At 44.3% G+C, this 22236-nt stretch overlaps 1 protein-coding gene across 2 annotated transcripts in view; it reads left to right on the top strand.

The window, feature by feature from the left end:
• Positions 1 to 22236, top strand: part of LOC120049843 (TBC1 domain family member 22B-like) — a 189730-nt gene that overhangs the window by 43485 nt on the left and 124009 nt on the right. Inside the window, exons 7-10 of one of the 2 annotated variants that reach the window (XM_038996297.1) lie at positions 3930 to 4058; positions 5910 to 5972; positions 6412 to 6477; positions 13656 to 13770. In XM_038996297.1, the coding sequence (XP_038852225.1) occupies positions 3930 to 4058; positions 5910 to 5972; positions 6412 to 6477; positions 13656 to 13770 (373 nt within the window). The remainder of the gene's footprint in view (positions 1 to 3929; positions 4059 to 5909; positions 5973 to 6411; positions 6478 to 13655; positions 13771 to 22236) is intronic. The other variant, XM_038996298.1, reaches the window with a different exon arrangement.

Genomic DNA, 22236 nt, shown 5'->3' with positions numbered 1-22236 from the left:
CCACTGTTCCCCAGGAGCCGATGACGTGGATGTCGATTAAGGCAGCCCCCCCCCCCCACCTCTCAGAGAGGGGTTGGGTTAAATGCGTAAGACACATTTCAGTTGAATGCATTCAGTTGTACAACTGACTAGGTATCCTCCTTTCCAATCAAGTTGTAGAAACATCTCAAGGATGATCAATGGAAACAGGATGCACCTGAGCTCAATTTCGAGTCTCATCGCAAAGGGTCTGAATACTTATGTAAATAAAGTATTTCTGTTTTTCATTTTTAATACATTTGCAAAAATGTCGAATCCTGTGTGTAGATTGATGAGGAACAAAATGTGTTTAATCCATTTTAGAATAAGGTTGTAACAGAATGTGGAAAAAGTCAAGGGGTCTGAATACTTTTGAATCCACTGTAATAAGATCCAATCCATAAAAAAAATTGGAGGCCCCTTACACTTCTGTGTTGTGATGCAAACAATTTGCATAGCGCATAGAATTAAAAAGGTATTTTCGGATATTATTCATCCCAATTAGGAAGGTTTTTTATATGGACAATAGATTCGAGATAATATTAGACAAGTACTGGAACAATAGAACGCTATGAAAAATTAAGGGAACCAGCCTGGTATTCGAAGCTGCCTATGAAAAAGCTTTTGGTAAACTACGACTGGCATTTATATATAAATGCCTGGAATTTTTCCATTTTGGAGAATCTCTTATACAATGGGTTAAAGTTATGTATAGTAACCCTAGATGTAAAATAGTAAATATTGGCTACTTCTCAGAAAGTATTAAACTAACAAGAGAAGTATAAGAAGGTTGTCCACTATCGGCATATTTATTTATTATGGCTATAGATATGTTAGCTATTTAAATCAGATCCAACAAAAATATCAAGGAGCTAGAAATCCAGGGCTTAAATACAAAGGTTGTACGCTGATGATGAATGTTGTCTGACTGTGTACCGGTACCCCCTGTAGATAGCCTCGCTACTGTTATTTTATTGTTGCGAGGCTATATTCCTATTATTGTTATTTTTTTTATTTGATTTATTTAGTTTAGATTTTGTTTATTTTTAGTAAATACAGGGTTCAATTTTCGGGCCGACTCTCTTCTCTGTATACATCAATGATGTCGCTCTTGCTGCTGGTGAGTCTCTGATCCACCTCTACGCAGACGACACCATTCTGTATACTTCTGGCCCTTCTTTGGACACTGTGCTAACTAACCTCCAGACGAGCTTCAATGCCATACAACTCTCCTTCCGTGGCCTCCAACTGCTCTTAAATACAAGTAAAACTAAATGCATGCTCTTCAACCGATCGCTGCCCGCACCTGCCCGCCCGTCCAGCATCACTATTCTGGACGGTTCTGACTTAGTGGACAACTACAAATACTTAGGTGTCTGGTTAGACTGTAAACTCTCCTTCCAGACTCACATCAAACATCTCCAATCCAAAGTTAAATCTAGAATTGGCTTACTATTTCGCAACAAAGCATCCTTCACTCATGCTGCCAAACATACCCTCGTAAAACTGACCATCCTACCGATCCTCGACTTCGGCGATGTCATTTACAAAATAGCCTTCAATAACCTACTCAATAAATTGGATGCAGTCTATCACAGTGCCATCCGTTTTGTCACCAAAGACCCATATTCTACCCACCACTGCGACCTGTACGCTCTCGTTGGCTGGCCCTCACTTCATACTCGTCGCCAAACCCACTGGCTCCAGGTCATCTACAAGTCCCTGCTAGGTAAAGTCCCCCCTTATATCAGCTCGCTGGTCACCATAGCAGCAACCACCTGTAGCACGCGCTCCAGCAGGTATATCTCTCTGGTCACCCCCAAAGCCAATTCTTCCTTTGGCCGCCTCTCCTTCCAGTTCTCTGCTGCCAATGACTGGAACGAATTACAAAAATCTCTGAAACTGGAAACACTTATCTCCCTCACTAGCTTAAAGCACCAGCTGTCAGAGCAGCTCACAGATTACTGCACCTGTACATAGCCCATCTATAATTTAGCCCAAACACCTACCTCTTCCCCTACTGTATTTATTTATTTATTTTGCTCCTTTGTACCCCATTATTTCTATTTCTACTTTGCACATTCTTCCACTGCAAATCTACCATTCCAGTGTTTTACTTGCTATATTGTATTTATTTTGCCACCATGGCCTTTTTTTTTGCCTTTACCTACCTTATCTCACCTCATTTGCTCACATTGTATATAGACTTATTTTTCTACTGTATTATTGACTGTATGTTTGTTTTACTCCATGTGTAACTCTGTGTTGTTGTATGTATCGAACTGCTTTGCTTTATCTTGGCCAGGTCGCAATTGTAAATGAGAACTTGTTCTCAACTTGCCTACCTGCTTAAATAAAGGTGAAATAAAACTTAAGAAAAAAATTGTTAACTGCATTGTTGGTTAAGGGCTTGTAAGTAAGCATTTCACTGTAAGGTCTACCTACACCTGTTGTATTCGGCGCATGTGACAAATAACATTTGATTTTCATTTTCATTGAAATCCACAATATGGATTCCTCCATGCCTCTTAGAGGATCTAGATATTTTTTCTAACCTCTGACGAAGGCCTTGAGACCTATATGTCCGATATGTAAAGCTTAATAAAGGGCAGTGATACTAGCAAGAGCAGTGTGCAGGTTTCTTATTTTTTCTCTCATGTTATTCAATTGTTACCATGCACCTGCAACAAAGATAGCTCAGATGTGCGAGTGCCTTTTGAATAGAAAGTTAGCAAAAATAGATAAGATATTGCTACCATGGAACGGAAATACCTGTCTCTTTGTGGTAAAATCACCCTGATTTAATTCTTTAGTCATATCCCAGTTTACCTATTAGTTTATGGCCCTGCCTATACCTAACAACTTGTTTTTTAAATTATATGAGCAAAAAATGTAATTTTATTTGGAATTGTAAGCCAGACAAAATTAAACCGACATGTTTATATAATGAATATGAATTCGGAGGGCAGACATTTTAATATTAAAGCATTAGAGGCTTCAGTCATTCAAAAGTTATACTTAAATCCAAACTGGTTTCCTGGCAGATTAGTAAGAATGGCTCACTCCGTGTGGCCTTTTTCCCTTTATTCATATTACAACCTCTCACTTTCGGTTATTTAAAAATGAAATTATCTCCAAAATATCTGTATTTTTAAAACAAGCCATAGAAAGTTGCAATTTCAGTTTAATACACCAGGAAAGACAGAACAATTATTTCAACAACTATTATTGTTAAACTCAAATATGCTAACTGATTTTTTAAAAATCCATCAAAACAGTAGAATTTTTGTAAATGATATCACACATGCAGCTAACAAGAATATGTGGAAATGTCTGCTCTATCCAAAATTGCATCCAACTAATTGCAGCATTACTTCAAAAATGGAAGAGGGAAGGAGAAGATGGTAAGGAACTTGTCTCTCGGCATTAAAGACCAAAATTGGTTAAAGAAAATTGTGATAAATAAAAAAGCATAGCAGCTTATTAAGGACCAAAAAATTGGCAGCTCTTACCAAAAATGTATCTTTAATTTACAATCTGTAGAAACTATGAGAATGGAAAGGTTCAGAACTTTTGTTGAACATCACAGTATATGGCAAATAGAAATCAAAACTGGATTGTTTTCAGAGATAGATGGGAGGGGTTGAGGGTAGCTGGAGGATGGGACTAAAAACAAGCAAAAGATAACTAGTGTAAAATATACTGTGTCTGTAGAACATTTATGGTATGTTTAGTCTGGAAATAGAATCCTAAGTGTTGTTGTCCATTTAGTTTACTCCAACAGGGGAGGGGTTAGGGGAAAATAATAAAGGGAAAAAATATTTTAAAAAGGAGTGGAACTGGCTTCGCGGTACAGTGTTGCGTTTGTAGGACCCTATGATATCCTAACAGTTCTGGTGTACTCTTCCCAGGGTTACCTTCCTGCCAACACAGAGAGGAGAGAGAGCACGCTACAGAGGAAGAGACAGGAATACTTTGGTTTCATAGAACAGTACTACGACTCACGCAATGACGAGCACCACCAAGACACATACAGACAGGTAAGGATGCTATCTAGGACTACACACACAGTCACATTCTCTCTCTCTTTCTCAGTCACTCTTTCTTTCTCTTTCTTTCTCTCCTCCTCCCCCATGTCTTTCTGTATTCCTATATCCACTGAGCCATGCACTCATATATTGAGAGCAGTCTGTCTATCCTAAGCTCAGCTCCTCCATAGTTCATCCATTCCAGTGGTGGATAAATATAATTCCTCAGCCATCTACAGTTCAGACCCCTTCACCTCAGTGACAGACAGATGGCAGACATATTTATTTGTGTAGATAGAATGGGCTGTCCTGTGGGTGTAAATCCCCAAGCCCTCTTACCAGCACTTCCCTTTGTCCCTGATGTGTTCGTTCTCCCACAGCCCAGACTAGCCAAGCCACTGCCTGTCAGCGGCCACGAGTCTGCATTACAGATCCAGTTATACGGTGATAAGTGGTTTTCCATGCTGCTCTCTTCTCACACATAGCAGTGCCACTATGGAGGCTAGACAAGAATGACCCTCTCTCCAAATTCTCTCTTCCCCCCCCTCCCTCACACCGTTGGTGTCAGTCTCTCTCCCTCACTCTCTGTTTATCAGGGAAATCACTTCTGCTGACCCACACACACACAACATGTGTTTTACTATCCTTGTGGGGACCTAAAAAAAAATCTATTCAAAATACAATTTTCCCTAACCCTAATTGTAACACTTAACCTAACCCCTAATCTTAAAATAACCTTTTTCCCTAAGAAGGGAGAATTGTCCTTGTTTTACTATCCTTTTGGGGATTTCCGGTGCCCACGAGAATAGTAATACACGCCGCATGCACGCATGATATTTACTATGAGGTGTGTTGTCGATATTTACTTTGGTGCGTCAATATTTACTATGCTGAGATATACACCCGTTTCCTGCTGGAGTAAGATGAAGAGAGAAAAGTCCTCTCTTTGCCTTTAAGAAAATGACTGATATTTACTTTAAAATGAGAGTTTTAGGCTTGCAGCAAACTGAGTAGAAATGTAGTCTCAGCAGGGAGTCTTGAGAGAGTTCTTCTCTCCACTGATCTCAGTTCTGTGTTCAGTGGCAGAGGGGGTTTTCTGTCTGATCACAGGCTCCCTGCTGTTCCCGAGTCAGCGCTCAACTTCCTGACATTGGTAGTGCAAGACCTCTGTCTGTCTGCCTGACCTGACGGTCAGCCTCCTGTGACTGTCTGTTCCCCAGTCTCTCTCTCCTGTAATTCCTCTCATCTCCCTACAGTAGTCTATCTCTCTCTGTTTTTGTACATGAATCTCTCTCCCTGTCTCTCCCTCTCTCACTCAAGCTCTCCCTCTCGCTCTAACTTCCCTCTTTCTATCAATCAATCAATGACATTTATTTATGAAGCCCTTTTTACATCAGCGGATGTCACTAAGTGCTTATACAGAAACCCAGCCGAAACCCCCAAAGAGGAAGCAATGCAGATGTAGAAGCACGGTGGCTAGGAAAAACTTCCTAGAAAGGCACTCCCGCCCACACTCTCAGGAGGGTACTATCACACATCTACAGTAGTTTTTAGAGTTGACATGTTCGAATCTGTCAATCAGAGGTTTCATATGTTCTCCAGTCACACTTCTGTACTGTTTCCTGTTGAATTGTCTCATGTTGTTGTTTGTTTAGCGGTATGTATTGTTTGTGAAAAACAGCAGTTTTTTCTCCCTCATCTAGGGCTGGGAAAAACTCCACTGTGGATATCTGGTCAATTGAGTGTGTTGACTTATTTCCCTGGTGTGGGTGTGTTGTGCACGGTCCGTGTGTGTATGCGTGAAGACTGAGTATGCGTGTGGGTGTAATGTGTTTGTGTTAACTGTTTTCTCCACGCCACCAGATTCGTATAGACATCCCCCGGATGAGTCCGGAGTGTCTATTGCTGCAGCCTATGGTGACAGAGGTAAGACTGGTTAAAGGGGCTGCAGACCAACCCTCACTCGCCAGCATGACTGGTCTGCCCTGTCTGTGTTTGTTCGTCTGTTTGCAGGCTCCAAGTTCTGAACTGGTTGACGGTGGTTCTCTGGTTTGATGAAGCTCTCCTGCACACATATGTGATGACGAGGTGTATTTGCTTGTGCCCTGCACTGACCCACTGTGGTTCTATAGAGAAAACGGGGTTTGGTTTGCAGAGAGCTAGTGAGCCACACTACCCCTCCACCCAGTTCAGAAATATAGCCTAGGAGCTCCAGTTCTCTTCAGTCCTCTGCCGTCAATACACGCCCTGGACCCTCGATCCAGTGACTCCACTAACCAGCTCTCTCTCCTCTCATCCCTCTCTGTGACGGCATATGATAACTTCGACTGCTCTTCTGTTTGTGTTTTCTCTCTCCTCTCTGCAGATTCACATTGACATACCGAGAACTAATCCCCTTATTCCTCTCTTTCAACAAGCTTCTGTCCAAGAGGTGAGGCCTTCTATACAGAACACACTGACTACCCTGCCTCACCTAGACCTAGCTAATGTATGAAATCCTGTTCGTCTTATTATACGTACACACACACACTGCACCATGCATGCATGCACGTATACTCAAGCATTCTCTTGACTCCTGAAGAGTGGAAACAATCTGGTGTAATGAAAGGTTCTTCAGTGAGGTTTTGCTGTTTTGTTTGCACTCTGGTATGAGTCGTATTTGCACTCTGCAATGAGTATTTTAGAAAACAGATCGTTTTTGTCATTGGATATAATGGACTGTGTTTGCTTGTGTGTCCTGGATAAGTTTGTTCAGTATTTGCGAGTCCCACCCCTCTTCCTCCATGTCCTCTATTGGCCTCTACCTCTGTTCCCTTCCCAGACCACACTACTACCTCAGTGCTATGAGAGAATACTAACGAATGGGCCAACCGTCCTCACACATACCCACCCCAATATCTATTTTTCTTAATTTAAAGTGATTCCCTCTTTCTTCGTATCCCTCTCTTTCTCTCACTCACTCCTTTGCCTCTTTCTCTGTCCCTCACCTATTTCTCTCTCTCGCTGCCCCTATCTTCCACTCTTCCTTCTCCCCTCTTTCCTTCTTCCTACTGTTTTTTTCCTCAGACACTCTCTCCTTATGCTTCTCTTTTTCCTCATCCCTCTCCCCTTCCTTGCATGCTGGTGTATCTGGCCACAGGCCTGCGTTGAAATATTTAGAGAATTTAATTGGGGATCATTTTTATTTCTGTCCCGAAATAACTTGATGGTGATGCATGCGACCGCAGAGCTGTCTAAAAAATCACAAATGTCAGTCTCTCTTAGTCTGTGTCCATACAGTGCCTATAGAAATCTACATCCCCTTTGGATTTCTTCACATTTTGTGTTATGCAGTGCATTCGGAAAGTATTCAGACCATTCCCTTTTTCCACATTGTGTTACGTTACAGCCTTATTCTAAAATGTATTAAATAAATAAAATTCCTCGTCAATCTACACACAATTCCCCATAATGACAAAGTGAAAACAGGTTTTTAGACATTTTTGGAAATGTATCAAAACTAAAAAACAGATACCTTATTTACATAAGCATTCAGACCCTTTGCTGTGAGACTCCAAATTGAGCTCAGGTGCATCCTGTTTCCATTGATCATACTTGAGATGTTTTTACAACTTGATTGGAGTCCACCTGTGTTAAATTAAATTCATTGGACATGATTTGGAAAGGCACACATCTGTCTATGTAAGGTTGCACAATTGACAGTGCCTGTCAGAGCAAAAACTCAGCCATGAGGTTGAAGGAATTGTCCGTAGAGCTCCGAGTCAGGATGGTGTCGAGGCACAGATCTGGGGAAGGGTACCAAAACATTTCTGCAGCATTGAAGCTCCCCAAGAACACAGTGGTCTCCATCATTCTTAAATGGAAGAAGTTTGGAACCACCAAGACTCTTCCTTGAGCTGGCCGCCCAACCAAACTGAGCAATCAGGGTAGAAAAGCCTTGGTTAGGGAGGTGACCAAGAACCCGATGGCCACTCTGACAGAGCTCCAGAGTTCCTCTGTGGGGATGGGAGAACGCTGGCTGAGGACAACCATCTCTGCAGCCACCACTAATCAGGCCTTTATGGTAGAGTGGCCAGACGGAAGCCACTCCTCAGTAAAAAGCACATGACAGCCCGCTTGGAGTTTGCCAAAGAGCACCTAAAGGACTCTGAAGACCATGTGAAACAGGGTTCTCTGGTCTGATGAGACCAAGATTAAACACTTTGTTCTGAATGCCTACCGTCAAGTCTGGAGGAAACCTTGCAGCATCATGCTGTGTGATGTTTTTCAGCGGCAGGAACGGGGAGACTAGTCAGGATTGAGGGAAACATGAATAGAGCAAAGTACAGAGAGATCGTTGATGAAAACCTGCTCTAGAGCGCTCAGGACCTCAGACTTGGGCGAAGGTTCACCTTTCAGCAGGAGTGGCTTCGGGACAAGTCTCTGAATGTCCTTGAGTGGCTCAGCCATGCCGGACTTGGACTTGAACCCGATCGAACATCTCTGGAGAGACTTGAAAATAGCTGTGCAGCGATGCTCCCCATCCAACCTGACAGAGCTTGAGCAGATCTGCAGAGAAGAATGGGAGAAACTCCCCAAAAACAGGTGTGCCAAGCTTGTATCGTCATACCCAAGAAGACTCAAGGCTGTAATCACTGACAAAGGTGCTTTAACAAAGTACTGAGTAAAGGGTCTGAATACTTATGTAAATATTTCAGTTTTGTATTTTTTATACATTTGCAAAAACCTGTTTGTGCTTTGTCATTATGGGGTATTGTGTGTGTATTGATGAGGGCACAAAAATATTGAATCCATTTTAGAATAAGGCTGTAACGTAAAAACATGTGGAAAAATTCAAGGGGTCTGAATACTTTCCAAATGCACTGTAAGTGGGATTAAAACTAACTTGGCCATTCAACTCACTGTCTTCTTGGTAAGCAACTCTAGTGTAGATTTGGCTTTGTGTTGTAAGTTAATCTCCAGCTGAAAGGTGAATTCCTATATGTGTGTAGTGTAAAGCAGACTGAAGCAGATTTTGCCTGTGTTTAGCTCCATCCCGTTTCTTTTCATCCTGAAAAACACCACAGTCGTTGCCGATGTCAGGCATACCCATACCATGACGCAGCCATCACCATGTTTGAAAATATTTTTGATTTATTTATTTAACCTTTATTTAACTAGGCAAGTAAGTTAAGAACGCATTTTTATTTACAATGATGGCCTACCCCGGCTAAACCCGGGCGACGCTCTATCGGACTCCCAATCACGGCCGGATGTGATGCAGCTTTTCACACTCTTGGCATTCCCTCAATCAGCTTCACCTGGAATTATTTTCCAATGGTCTTGAAGGAGTTCCCACAAATGCTGAGCATTTGTTGGCTGCTTTTCCTTCACTCTGTAGTCTAAGTCATCCCAAACCATCTCAATAGGGTTGAGGTCGGGTGATTGTGGAGGCCAGGTCATCTGATGCAGCACTCCATCACTCTCTTTCTTGGTCAAATAGTCCTTAAACAGCCTGGAGCTGTGTTGGGTCATTGTCCTGTTGAAAAACAAATGATGAGTCAAATGATAGTCCCACTGAGCGCAAACAAGATGGGATGGCGTATCGCTGCAGAAAGCTGTGGTAGCCATGCTGGTTAAGTGTGCCTTGAATTCTAAATAAGTCACTGACAGTGTCACCAGCAAAGCACCCCCACACCAGCACACCCTCCTCCATGCTTCACGGTGAGAACCACACATGCAGAGATCATCCGGTCACCTGCGTCTCGCAAAGACACTGCGGTTGGAACCAAAAATCTCAAATTTGGACTCATCAGACCAAAGGACAGGTTTCCGCCGGTCTAATGTCCATTGCTTGTGTTTCTTGGCCCAAGCAAGTTTCTTATTATTATTTGTGCCCTTTAGTAGTGGTTTCTTTGCAATTATTCGACCATGAAGGCCTGATTCACGCAGTCTCCTCTGAACAGTTGATGTTGAGATGTGTCTGTTACTTGAACTCTGTGGCATTTATTTGGGCTGCAATTTCTGAGGCTGGTAACTCTAATGAACTTATCCTATGCAGCAGAGGTAACTCTGGGTCTTCCTTTCCTGTGGCGGTCCTCATGAGAGCCACTTTCATCATAGCTCTTGATGGTGTATGCGACTGCACTTGAAGAAACTTTCAAAGTTTCAGCAATGACTGACCTTCATGTCTTAAAGTAATGATGGACTTTCATTTCTCTTTGCTTATTTGAGCTGTTCTTGCCATAATATGGACTTGGTATTTTACCAAATAGGGCTATCTTCTGTGTACCACCCCTACCTTGTCACAACTGATTGGCTCAAACCATTAAAAAGGAAGGAAATTCCACAAATAACTTAACAAGGCACACCTGTTAATTGAAATGCATTCCAGGTGACTACTTCATGAAGTTGGTTGAGAGAATGCCAAGAGAGTGCAAAGCTGTCATCAAGGCAAAGGGTGGCTACTTTGAAGAATCTCAAATATATTTTGATTTGTTTAACAATTTTTTGGTTACTACATGATTCCATATGTTTTATTTCATAGTTTTGATGTTTTCACTATTATCTACAATGTAGAAAATAGTCAAAATAAATAAAAACCCTTGAATGAGTAGGTGTCCGAACTTTTGACAAGTACTGGATATTAAATGTCTGATCTTTTATTGTTACCCACCTACCAATCACTGCCCTTTTTTATGAGGCTTTTGAAAAACTCACTGGTCTTTGTGTTTGAATCTGTGCTTGAAATTCAATATTTGACTGAGGGACCTTACAGATGTATGTATTGGGGATAGAGGAAGGGGTATTCATTCAGAATCATGTCAACCCCTATTATTTCACACAGAGTGAGTCCATATAACTAATGTGATTTATTAAGCCAAATGTTACTCCTGAACTAATTTAGGCTTGCCTTAACAAAGGGGGTGAATACTTATGCAATGACTATATTTTAGTTATTTATTTTTAAAATTAATTTGGAGTCATTTTATTTTCACTTTTACATTATGGAGTATTTTGTGGAGATCAATTACAAAACATTACAAATAAATACATTTCAGTTCCACTTTGTAATGCAGCAAAATGGGATTAAAGTTCAAGGGTGTGTAGACTTTCTATAGGCACTGTATGACTCTCCTGAGACTGTACATTACTGAGTAATACAACATTTAGTTTTTCACACCGTGTGGGTAGAGGTCTCTTCCTAAGAGACCTACAGCACTGGACGTAAACTTGGCCTCGGTGCACCACTATGGCTGTAGACATGCTGTTCACACATTAGCAGTGAGCTAATGGGGACATGAAGCTAGCGCCAGAGAGAAGCACACGTGTGCTTGTTTGTGCATGTGCGCACGTGTGTCCATACATACATTTCTGTCCTCATGATTTCCCTTGAGGAGGCAATGTAGCACCGTGGGTGGAAAGAGGAGAAGGACGCGGAGGGGTGAAAGCCTAATGCTCATCCAAGCAAGTCGTGCTTCTACGCATGATCAAATTAAAATAATTCAGTGATGGTGCACTGAATTATGCACAAGCTATTGGATGAAAACATACATAACTCATCAGTCCTATGGTTTTTAGTAGCCTTTTGTCAATTTAAAAAAATGTTTTTTCTTCTGAGAGCTGAATTGTAAAGCTTGCCTTGTCCCAGATCTGTAATAGCCAAGCCAACTCCTCACTACTACATTTTTGGACAAAATAACATGGAGATCTGGGACCAGGCTACTGACCACTCACTGTCCTTTATTCCCTGTGCTTTTGACTTGATGGGCAGCCTGTTCACTGCATAAACATAACACGCTAATGTCTGGACCTAACCCTCACACACTGACACTGTTCAACACTGTCCTCTCCTGATCACACACTGACCACTATCTAATCAGTTACCACCACGAGGTCAACATACCTCATCTGTTACTCTGCTGCGTGTCATTTTGTTGTTGTTGTTGATCCATTTATTTTTATTTACAATTTTATTATTTTGGCAGGGTCTTTCAGCCTCTTGAATCTCCTATTGGCCTCTCTCCCTGAACTCTCTTACACTCACTCTCTCTCTCTCTCTGGCCATTGACTTCCTCCACCTGGTTTAGTGTCTAATTTCCACCCTCTGATGGGCTTCTGACGGAGGGTAGGTGCTCTGGCCATGCATTCTAGCTGCAGGGAGATGATGGGTGAGAGAAAGATGAGGAGCGAGAACATGGGTTGTTTCAGGGAGTGAGAGGACAAAAAGAGAAGAGGGAAGGTGGGTGACGAGAGGGGGAGGGAAAGAGGAGCATGAGGAGGGGAGAGCATTAGCGTGGGAAGGAAAGGGAGGTGAAGGGGAAGACATGGATGAGGAGGAGAGAAGGGAGGGTGGGCTGTTAAAGGGAGAAACTCACATTAGCACTCCCCCTCCTCCTTCTCCTCCCCGCCCCACTTTGATAGATGTGACTTTGATGATGAAAGCAGGGGGACAGCAGTAGGGAGATGTGAATCCCATACATTTTAAAAGGACACCGCTAAACCATACTAGCTAGCATAACACGCCAGCATCCCAGGCAGCCAACCAACATGTTTTTGGAGGCCGGGGCAATCACAATTTGAGAAATGTGTTTATTTCGAAAAATGACAGAAACATGGCGTCCGAGAAAGTGCTCTGCATGTGTGATGCATCGCCTGGCATGTCAGAACACAGGCACAGACATTCAGAGGCCAGACTAGAAGAGGGATGAGAAAGAGAATGGAAATCCAAGGCTGCGTACAAAATGGCAACCTATTCCCTATATAGTGCACTACTTTTGACAGGAATGCTATGGGACCTGGTCAAAAGCAGTGCACTATTTTGGGGGAGGAATAGTGTGCCATTTGGGACACATACTTTTTGTGGTTGATTTGCGCTGAACTTCAAGCCTCCTTTAATTCTTGGGGGATGACAGCAGCAAGGTGGAACATTAAAACCGAGGCTGTAACGAAGATGGAGGTGTTTGCCTTCCAGAAAAAGATTAGAGAAAGAAGAAAAAGGAGAAAATAAAAAAGTTTGCGAGCGTGTTCAAAGTTCTTGATCCAGCAGTAGTAGAGAGACAGATAGGTCCAACACGGCGATGAGACATTTATGTTGATGTGTCGTGTGCACATTTCAATTCCATGTCACTGCTCACCGCACATGCATGTCCTATGACTAATTTCCTCACTTCTCTAACACGATCGAACCTTTATGTCAATGATTAAAACATGCATTCTTTATAATTTAATCCGATATTGCTCTTTGATTGACTGGTGGGCATGGAATGTGGCTGTTCTCGGTTGGTTTGAAACCATCATGTGACCTTGTTAAAGAAAGTCAAATATATAAAACATAGAAGTAAATCTACATTATTCACTGTCTTACATGGATTTGTCATCTGTAGTGTGTGTGTCTGTTCCTATTTAGGTATATCTTAGATGGAGAGATGGCTAGATTGACTTTAACCTCCTTGAGGGACTTTGACTTGCACATTAAAACAAGCAAGCTTACTTATTCTCCTCAGTTTACAAATATTAACAAGATAGCTTGCGTATACTGATTCTAGAAGTAGCTTCAATTTTCCTCTATGTACTGTGCTCGATACATAGTGTGTGTGCTGACTGTGTATTCCTCCGTCTGTCCGTCAGATCTTTGAGCGTATCCTGTTCATCTGGGCGATCCGCCACCCGGCCAGCGGCTACGTGCAGGGCATCAACGACCTCGTCACGCCTTTCTTCGTCGTCTATGTCTTTGAGTACATCAGTGAGTCCCTCTTCCTCCCTCTTCGCCCTCCGTCTTCGTCCTCGCTCTTTGTCCTCCCGTTTCTTCCTCTGTCTCTCTTCCTCCCTATTCTTCCTCCCTCCTCTCTTCCCTTACTCAAGGGAATAGCCAAAGCCTAGATAGTATGTGTTTGTACTTTGGTGAGTCCCTCTCTTCTAGTCGCTTCTCTCATTTAAGGGAATGATCCTCTTTTTTGCTTCCATCACTGGAGTAGATAGCCAAATACTAGATAGTAGTGTCCACTTCCCTCACTCGAGAGGATACCAAGCCATGAAGAGATCCTAGTTTAAATGTTTTAATAGGCTCTCCTCTTCCAATAGAGCTTGCCTGGGTCCCTGCTGTATGAGTTTATGTGGTGTAAATGATTTGTGTTATGAATGTTTCATTAAATTGATGACTTAATGTTCTCTTGTGCTGTGTAGACTGAACTGAGCCTCAAACATTGATTTGCAGAGAGTTAAAGCATCTCAAATGACATGTGTGTGTATGCACGTGCTTGTCTAGTGTGTTTGTGCTTGAATAAATGGCTGCTCTGCCACTCCAGGGGTTGCTCTAAAGGCATGGTGAGAAGTTGGGTTGTGAACCCGGGGGATTGCAGCTGTTTTGTATGCTGAAGCGTGAAACAGAAAATAGTTACTCCCCTCCCTTGTCTCTGACTCAGACCCTGTCTCTCTGTCGGTCTGTCAGATCCCCAAAGTCTCCTGGCCTGCTTCGCTTTGTTTATATGCAACTTCATGTGCTGCTACTGATGAGCCTTGAAAGCTTACAAAGCCAACAAACCTTCAAACGTGCTCCGCCTGACACGTAACACGATGGTTTGGTGTGCTGTCTGTTGTTTTTCTCTCGTGTTTTTTTGAGAGAGGTTAAGAGAGCGAGAGGGATAGAGCGGTTTTTGGGCGTTCATGCCGGGGAATGAGCAGGCTAATTACGCTTCTGTCTGAAGCTTTCTCTCATGCGCTCGCTCTCTCACTCTCTCACTCACTCAAACACACACACTAACTTGTATACGCACACACTCACTCAGTTCAACTTTTGATGGTGCTGCGTCACAGCTAGCTGGCAGCCATTTATTATTTCCCAGTATTCTACAGAGCCTAATGAGGGCTGACATTGGAGTGATTGAAAATGCACGTTAAATAAAGTTTGATTTTATCCCTTTCATTCATTTGTCAGACTGCGTGAACATCGCAGTCTTACTGCAATGAATGAAAGGGATCAAATCTTAACTTTATTTAACGTGCTCCCTCTATCACTTTGGGAAGAAAAGAAAGAAGTCAGAGGGTTGGAGATTTCAGAGTAATTGAAAGCTGTTAGTGTAGGACATCTCTCTCTGAGTCAGATTCTCGTTGTCTCTGTGTGTGTGTGTTGTTGGACTTGGCTTTAGTCTCCTGATCTTGTCAGAAATCTCCACTGACTAGCAGGCCCTGTCTCTCTTTAAAGGAAGTAGATGGGTTTGTACACTCCTAATTACTTTTTCTTCAGTAGCATTTCACAAGGTGTTAGTACAAACTCTTGGGGGACATTACTGTTGAAGGCAACGCTGCTTTCTGTTTTAGCTGATTCTCTCTTATTAAATGAGTATTGAGGAGGAGGATGAAAGGAGGTGTGCTAGTGTGTTGTTTTTCAGCAGAGTTTGCAGGGGCTGCAGCCGTATCGTGATTCGTCCTCACTGGATTGTGCTGGTTGCATTATTTTTTAAACATTTATTTAACTAGGCAAGTCAGTTAAGAACAAATTCTTATTTTCAATGACGGCCTAGTGGGTTAACTGCCTTGTTCAGAGGCAGAACAACAGATTTTTACCTTGTCAGCTCAGGGATTCGATCTTTCGGTTACCAGTCCAACGCTCTAACCACTAGGCTACCTGCCGTCCCATGATGACAGGGATGTAATAGAAAGGCCAGTAAGTCATGCTGTGTTGTGCCTGCTGCTGTTAGGTACCATGCATTATAGAGCTTGCCAGCTTGTAGTTCTAAAACCCGGAAATGAGTTACCTCATTCAGCTGCTCCTTCTGATAACATTTATGGGGAAAGATTCCGGTTTTGGGATGAATACAGAACACAAGGGCTTAAGTTAACACAGGCTTAGATCTACGTTTTGTTCTATGAGATATCAGTCAGTTAGCATGACCTTTTATGAATTATGAAGCCTTTGTGCTTTATGTACTTTTTTAAATGACATAAATGCTTCAAAATTCACAAAAGGTGATTTTTAGCTGAGGAAGATTCTCATAGAACAAAATCTCCTAAGCCTGTGTTTGACAGATGTTATTTTCTGCGTTTATCCAAAAACTCATAGGCTTTGCCCAAAAAGGCACCATTGCTATTGCTCTCTAAAGAACAAAAGTTTTTTTTCCCTCTGCAACACACACACACACACACACACACACACACACACACACACACACACACACACACACACACACACACACACACACACACACACACGCCTCTCAAAAGCATAGGTTTGTTTGCGGTAGTCAGTAGGCCTACATAATGTAGCTGTAGCATGTTGGCTATAGGCTTTTGTAGTGTACTGTAATACACTGCTTAATCTGTGTCACCCTGCCTGACCACTAGGGGCAGTATTGAATCTGTTTAATCTACCTTCAGAAACTATCCATAGTTAGAAAATTGTACATCATACGCTACAGGTGAGGAACAATGGTGAAGTAATTCTGCTTTGAAAGTTGATAAACTTTTGATAACCACACTTTTGAGAAAATGGCCATTGAATGTTTTGGTACACCTACCGGAGAGCTCTTCTTTGACTACACCTATTCAGCATCGTTCACACCCTCTTAAGCTTTAAGCCCACTCATCTATTTAAGGATTCACATGTGAGGCCATGTGCTAAACAGAGTAAGGTAGTGTAGTGTGGCAAACCTCTTCAAGGTTATGAGCATTTGTCACAAATTAAGTGGGAAACTGTCACCAAATTACCCCAGAATGAGAGTTCTTTCGAACAGGACAGTACCTGTGTGTTTGTCTCTCCGTCCTGGTCCACCCAGGTCGTAGGCAAGGTCAAGGATAGCAGGGTTCGGTACACGAATCGGGTTCTCAGTAGGTCCAGGTCCAAACGCCAACAGGTAAGTCCAAAACAGTCCAGCTCATACACAGTAAATCCAGCCAATATCTATTGTCTCTTTCTCTATGGTTCACAGATCCTTCCAGCCCTCACTTCCTCTTCCTGGTTTTTCTTGACCCTTTATCTGTGTGTTGGCTCCACCTTCTGAGGGTTCCCCTTGCTTCTGGGACTTGTAGTTTTGGCAGTCGGCCATTTTGTGATCTGTAGTTCTGATCGGGGTGGCCATTTTAGTGATCGGGCAGAGCCCGTTTATTAGTTCTGCTCTCACATATCTGCCATTTATCACTCGACCCCCTTCTTTGCCACATATCTCCCCCCCTAGATCCGACCCCCTAGGTCGGGCTACCGCAGCAAAATATGCGTGCATGCGGGATAACCCATCCACATTTCCCATTTCCTTCCCTGCTTTGTGTTTCAAGTCAAAGTGAAACGGTTGGAGACTCAAAAACCACCGCATCACCCGAGCGTTCTTCTCTTTAGCCCTATGCATCCAGGTGAGTGGGGCATGGTCACTGATGAGGGTGAAGTGGCGCCCCAGCAGGTAGTATTTCAGGCTTTCTAGAGCCCACTTTACTGCCAGCGCCTCTTTCTCAACGACCGCGTAGTTGGTTTCCCGTGGTTCCAGCTTCCTGCTTAAAAACAGGATGGGGTGTTCCACCCCTTCTACCTCTTGGGATAGCACTGCTCCCAAGCCGACCTCTGAGGCATCCGTCTGAACCACAAACTCTTTCTCAAAGTCTGGTACCACCAGCACTGGATTACAGCAGAGAGCCTCCTGTAATGTCCTAAATGCTTTGGTGGCCCTTTCATCCCATTTGACCATGTTTGGCCCTCTGGCTCTAGTCATGTCAGTGAGTGGGGCGGCCACTGTGGCATAACTTGGGATGAACTTCCGGTAGTAACCGGTCAGCCCTAGGAAGGCTCGAACTTGCTTCTTATTTACTGGTTTCGGCCATTCTCTAATTGCCTCCACCTTCTTCTGTTGGGGTTTGATTAACCCTCTTCCCACGGTGTATCCCAGATACTCTGTTTCCCCTAACCCCACATAACACTTGGCAGGGTTCGCCGTGAGCCCTGCCTTTCTAAGGGCGTCTAACACCGCCTGTACCCGGGGTAAGTGGGATTCCCAATCAGGGCTGTAGATTCCCACGTCATCTAAATAAGCTGCGGCGTATGCCTGGTGCGGTTTTAGGACCTTGTTCATGAGCCGTTGAAAGGTAGCTGGGGCCCCGTGTAAGCCGAATGGCATGACGGTGTATTGAAACAAACCGTCAGGAGTTGCAAAGGCTGTCTTTTCTTTGGCCCTGGGGGTCAGAGGAATTTGCCAGTACCCTTTTGTCAGGTCCAGGGTCGTAATGTACCGAGCTTTACCAATTTTCTCCAGTAGTTCGTCTACTCGGGGCATGGGGTAGGCATCAAACTTGGAGATTTCATTTACTTTCCGAAAGTCGTTACAAAACCGCAAAGACCCATCGGGCTTGGAGACCATCACAATTGGGCTAGACCACTCACTATGTGACTCCTCGATCACTCCAGCTGTCAACATTTTCTCTGTCTCTGCTCTAATCGCGGCCTGTCGAGCCTCGGGTACCCGATATGGCCTCATGCTCACTTTTCTCCCTGGTAGGGAAACGATATCGTGAGCCGTAACCTCAGTTCGGCCGGGTACCTCTGAAAACACATCTCTGTTTTTCTGGATCAGGGTCTTTACTTCCTGTACTTGTGCTGGGGACAGAGTAGGTGAAATATTTACTTCGGCTGCCTCCTGAGTGTGTGTAGGGTATGTGACCATTAGTGTTTCTCTCTCTCTCCATGCTTTTAACAGGTTTATGTGATAGATCTGTTCCTGTGGCCGTCGACCTGGCTGTCGGATCCGATAATTCACTTCTCCTATTTTCTCCAGTACTTCATATGGTCCTTTCCATGTGGCTAGTAGTTTGCACTCTACCGTGGGGATCAGCACTAACACCTTATCTCCCGGTTGAAATTCCCTCAGGGTAGCCTGCCGGTTATAAGTGTGCCGCTGGTGCTCTTGTGCTTGTCTCATGTGCTCTCGGACGATGGGCATGACTGTGGCTATCCTGTCTTGCATTGCCGTGACGTGCTCTATGACACTAGTATACGGGGTGGATTGGTGCTCCCAGGTTTCCCGGGCGATGTCTAAGATTCCCCGGGGGTGCCTCCCATATACCAGCTCAAAGGGAGAAAACCCCAGCGAGGCTTGAGGAACCGTTCTAATGGCAAACATCAGATACGGCAACATGCAATCCCAGTTTTTCCCATCCTTATCGATTACCTTCCTGAGCATTGACTTCAGGGTCCTGTTGAATCTCTCAACCAGCCCGTCCGTCTGAGGATGGTAAACCGATGTCCTCAACTGTTTCACCTGCCACAATTTACAAAGGTCCGCCATAAGGCGGGACATAAAGGGGGTCCCCTGGTCAGTAAGGATCTCCTTTGGAACCCCTACCCTGGTGAACAAGAGCACTAATTCCTTGGCAATATTTTTGGAAGTCATCGTCCGAAGGGGAATGGCTTCTGGGTAACGAGTGGCATAATCTAGAATGACCAGAATGTATTGGTGTCCTCTGGCGGACTTGGGTAGTGGGCCCACTATATCCATCGCTATCCTCTCAAATGGCGTTTCGATTATAGGGAGTGGCACTAACGGGCTTCTAACAGCTGGTCGGGGAGCTGTTAACTGGCACTCTGGGCACTCTCCACAATGCCGAGCCACTTCAGCCTGAATTCCTGGCTAGTAAAACCTCCTTACAATCCGGTCTCGGGTTTTATCGATACCAAGGTGTCCACCCAGAATGTGCCCATGAGCTAGATCCAGTACTGTCCTCCGGTACCGGGTGGGGACCAACAACTGTTCAACCACATCAACCCCTATTTTTGAGACTCTGTACACCAAACCCTTTTTCATAATGAAGTGGGGAAAACTATTAGGCCTCATCCCATCATTTATGGGAGTACCATCGACGACCTGCACGTCTGCTCTGGCTTGCTGCAGGGTTGGATCCTGGTTTTGGGCCGTCCCGAAATTAGTCAAGGACCCTGCCAGGTCTGCTGGTTCTAGATCGTCATCCTCTGGATTCAGATCGACCCTAGCCCCACTAGTACCGGGCTGTTCGTTATCAACGAGGGTTGCTACTTCATCCTCATCCTCCCCTACTAGCACCTGTGAGGTTGGCCCCTGAGAGACCTCTTTTCTTGGCTTTGGTTGAAGACCCCATACTTCTTCCTGCTTGGTCAGGGTTGTTGGCTTCTCAAATATGCCATTCTTTTGGCCTAACTGCGCAAAGTTAGGAAAGTATCTACCCAATATTACATCATATGGCATCTTTGGGACCACGCCGACCTCACAATCCAGCAGACCGTCCTCTGTTTGTATGCTCACCAAGGCTGTGGGGTACAGACGGGTATCACCATGAATGCATGTAACACTGATATCCTGACTTGTATCCAGTTTATGAGTTGGCACTAGGTTTGCAACGACCAGGGTTAGCATACTGCCGGAATCCAGCAGTGCTTCAACATCTTTCCCTTCAATCGTCACCCTGCACATATGTTTGTTTCTTGATCTTTCAAGTACAGTGGTTACAACAGGACATGCATACCACATATCATCTTCTTTTCCACCGAGGTTACATTGCATTGGCTCTTCTTTAATCGGGCAGTAGGCTGCAATATGTCCTGGTCGATTACAATTGTAACAGATAATAGGGATTCGGGGGGGAGACCCCCTCGACCCCCGGTCCCGGTTTCCGTTTTTTCCCTTAGTGTCTCGGCCCGATTCTGATTCTTTCCTCATGGCCCCACGCTGCTCTCTTCCCCCTCCACCTGTTGGGACAGTCTTACCCTGTCCGCTGGTTCGCCCAGGCCTGGGGAATGGGAATCTTTCCTCCTGTGCCTGCTCAGCTGTTCCTGCCGTACAATACCGTTCAACCAGGCCCACGAGATGGTCGGCGGAAAATACCTCGTTCTGGCCAACCCATCGTCGCACTTCTTGGGGTAGACCTCGCTGAAACTGGTTGAGTACGATGGTCTCGACAATCTCGGCGGAGGAACGGGTCTCCGGTTGCAACCATTTCCGGGCCAGATGAATCAAGTCGAACATCTGTGTTCGGGGAGGTTGTCCAGATCGGTAGGACCACTGGTGGAAGCGGTGTGCCCTCACGGTATCGGTCACTCCCAGTCTAGTCAGAATCTCTCCCTTTAGTTTATCGTAATCCTGTGCATCTTTCAACTCCAGGTCGAAATACGCTTTTTGCGCGTCCCCGGCCAGGTATGGTGCCAGAAGCCCTGCCCATTCTTCTTTCGGCCACTTCTCCCTCTCTGCAGTCCTTTCGAAGGTGGTGAGATATGCTTCCACATCATCCTGTGCTGTCATTTTTTGAAGAAAATTATTGGCCCGCCTCTGGGTATTTGCAGCTGGTAATTGAGCCCCAATTTGGTCCGCTAGCCCCTTTAGGCCTTCTCTTAACTCCCGGGTGTTTCTCTCTTGCTCTTCTCTGAGCAGCTGGTTGGTGCGGTGCTGGGCCTGTAACGTGTCCTGGTATATTCGCATTGCATCCTGATGAGCTATTTGTTGAGCTCTAGTTGCCTCTTGTTGGGTGGCCGCCGCTTGTAACAAGGCCTGTATGACTCCCTCCATACTCATTTTCCTGAGAAACTTTCCTAATCAAACCAAGCAACAAAAAAAAACTTGACTCCCCTTTGGAGTGTTTTTTTGTTTTTTTGTTTAACCTAACCAGCGGAATGGTTAGTCCATATGCCCACATTCTCCACCACGTGTGGCAAACCTCTTCAAGGTTATGAGCATTTGTCACAAATTAAGTGGGAAACTGTCACCAAATTACCCCAGAATGAGAGTTCTTTCGAACAGGACAGTACCTGTGTGTTTGTCTCTCCGTCCTGGTCCACCCAGGTCGTAGGCAAGGTCAAGGATAGCAGGGTTCGGTACACGAATCGGGTTCTCAGTAGGTCCAGGTCCAAACGCCAACAGGTAAGTCCAAAACAGTCCAGCTCATACACAGTAAATCCAGCCAATATCTATTGTCTCTTTCTCTATGGTTCACAGATCCTTCCAGCCCTCACTTCCTCTTCCTGGTTTTTCTTGACCCTTTATCTGTGTGTTGGCTCCACCTTCTGAGGGTTCCCCTTGCTTCTGGGACTTGTAGTTTTGGCAGTCGGCCATTTTGTGATCTGTAGTTCTGATCGGGGTGGCCATTTTAGTGATCGGGCAGAGCCCGTTTATTAGTTCTGCTCTCACATATCTGCCATTTATCACTCGACCCCCTTCTTTGCCACAGTAGGAAACAACCAAAGATTTCAAGAGTGAAAGTAATAGCAAAA

This window comes from Salvelinus namaycush, chromosome 6, assembly GCF_016432855.1.
Source record: "Salvelinus namaycush isolate Seneca chromosome 6, SaNama_1.0, whole genome shotgun sequence".
In the NCBI taxonomy this organism is placed as follows: domain Eukaryota; kingdom Metazoa; phylum Chordata; class Actinopteri; order Salmoniformes; family Salmonidae; genus Salvelinus; species Salvelinus namaycush.
The sequence above is the reverse complement of the archived record's forward strand: the minus strand, read 5'-3'. Positions and strand labels throughout refer to the sequence as shown.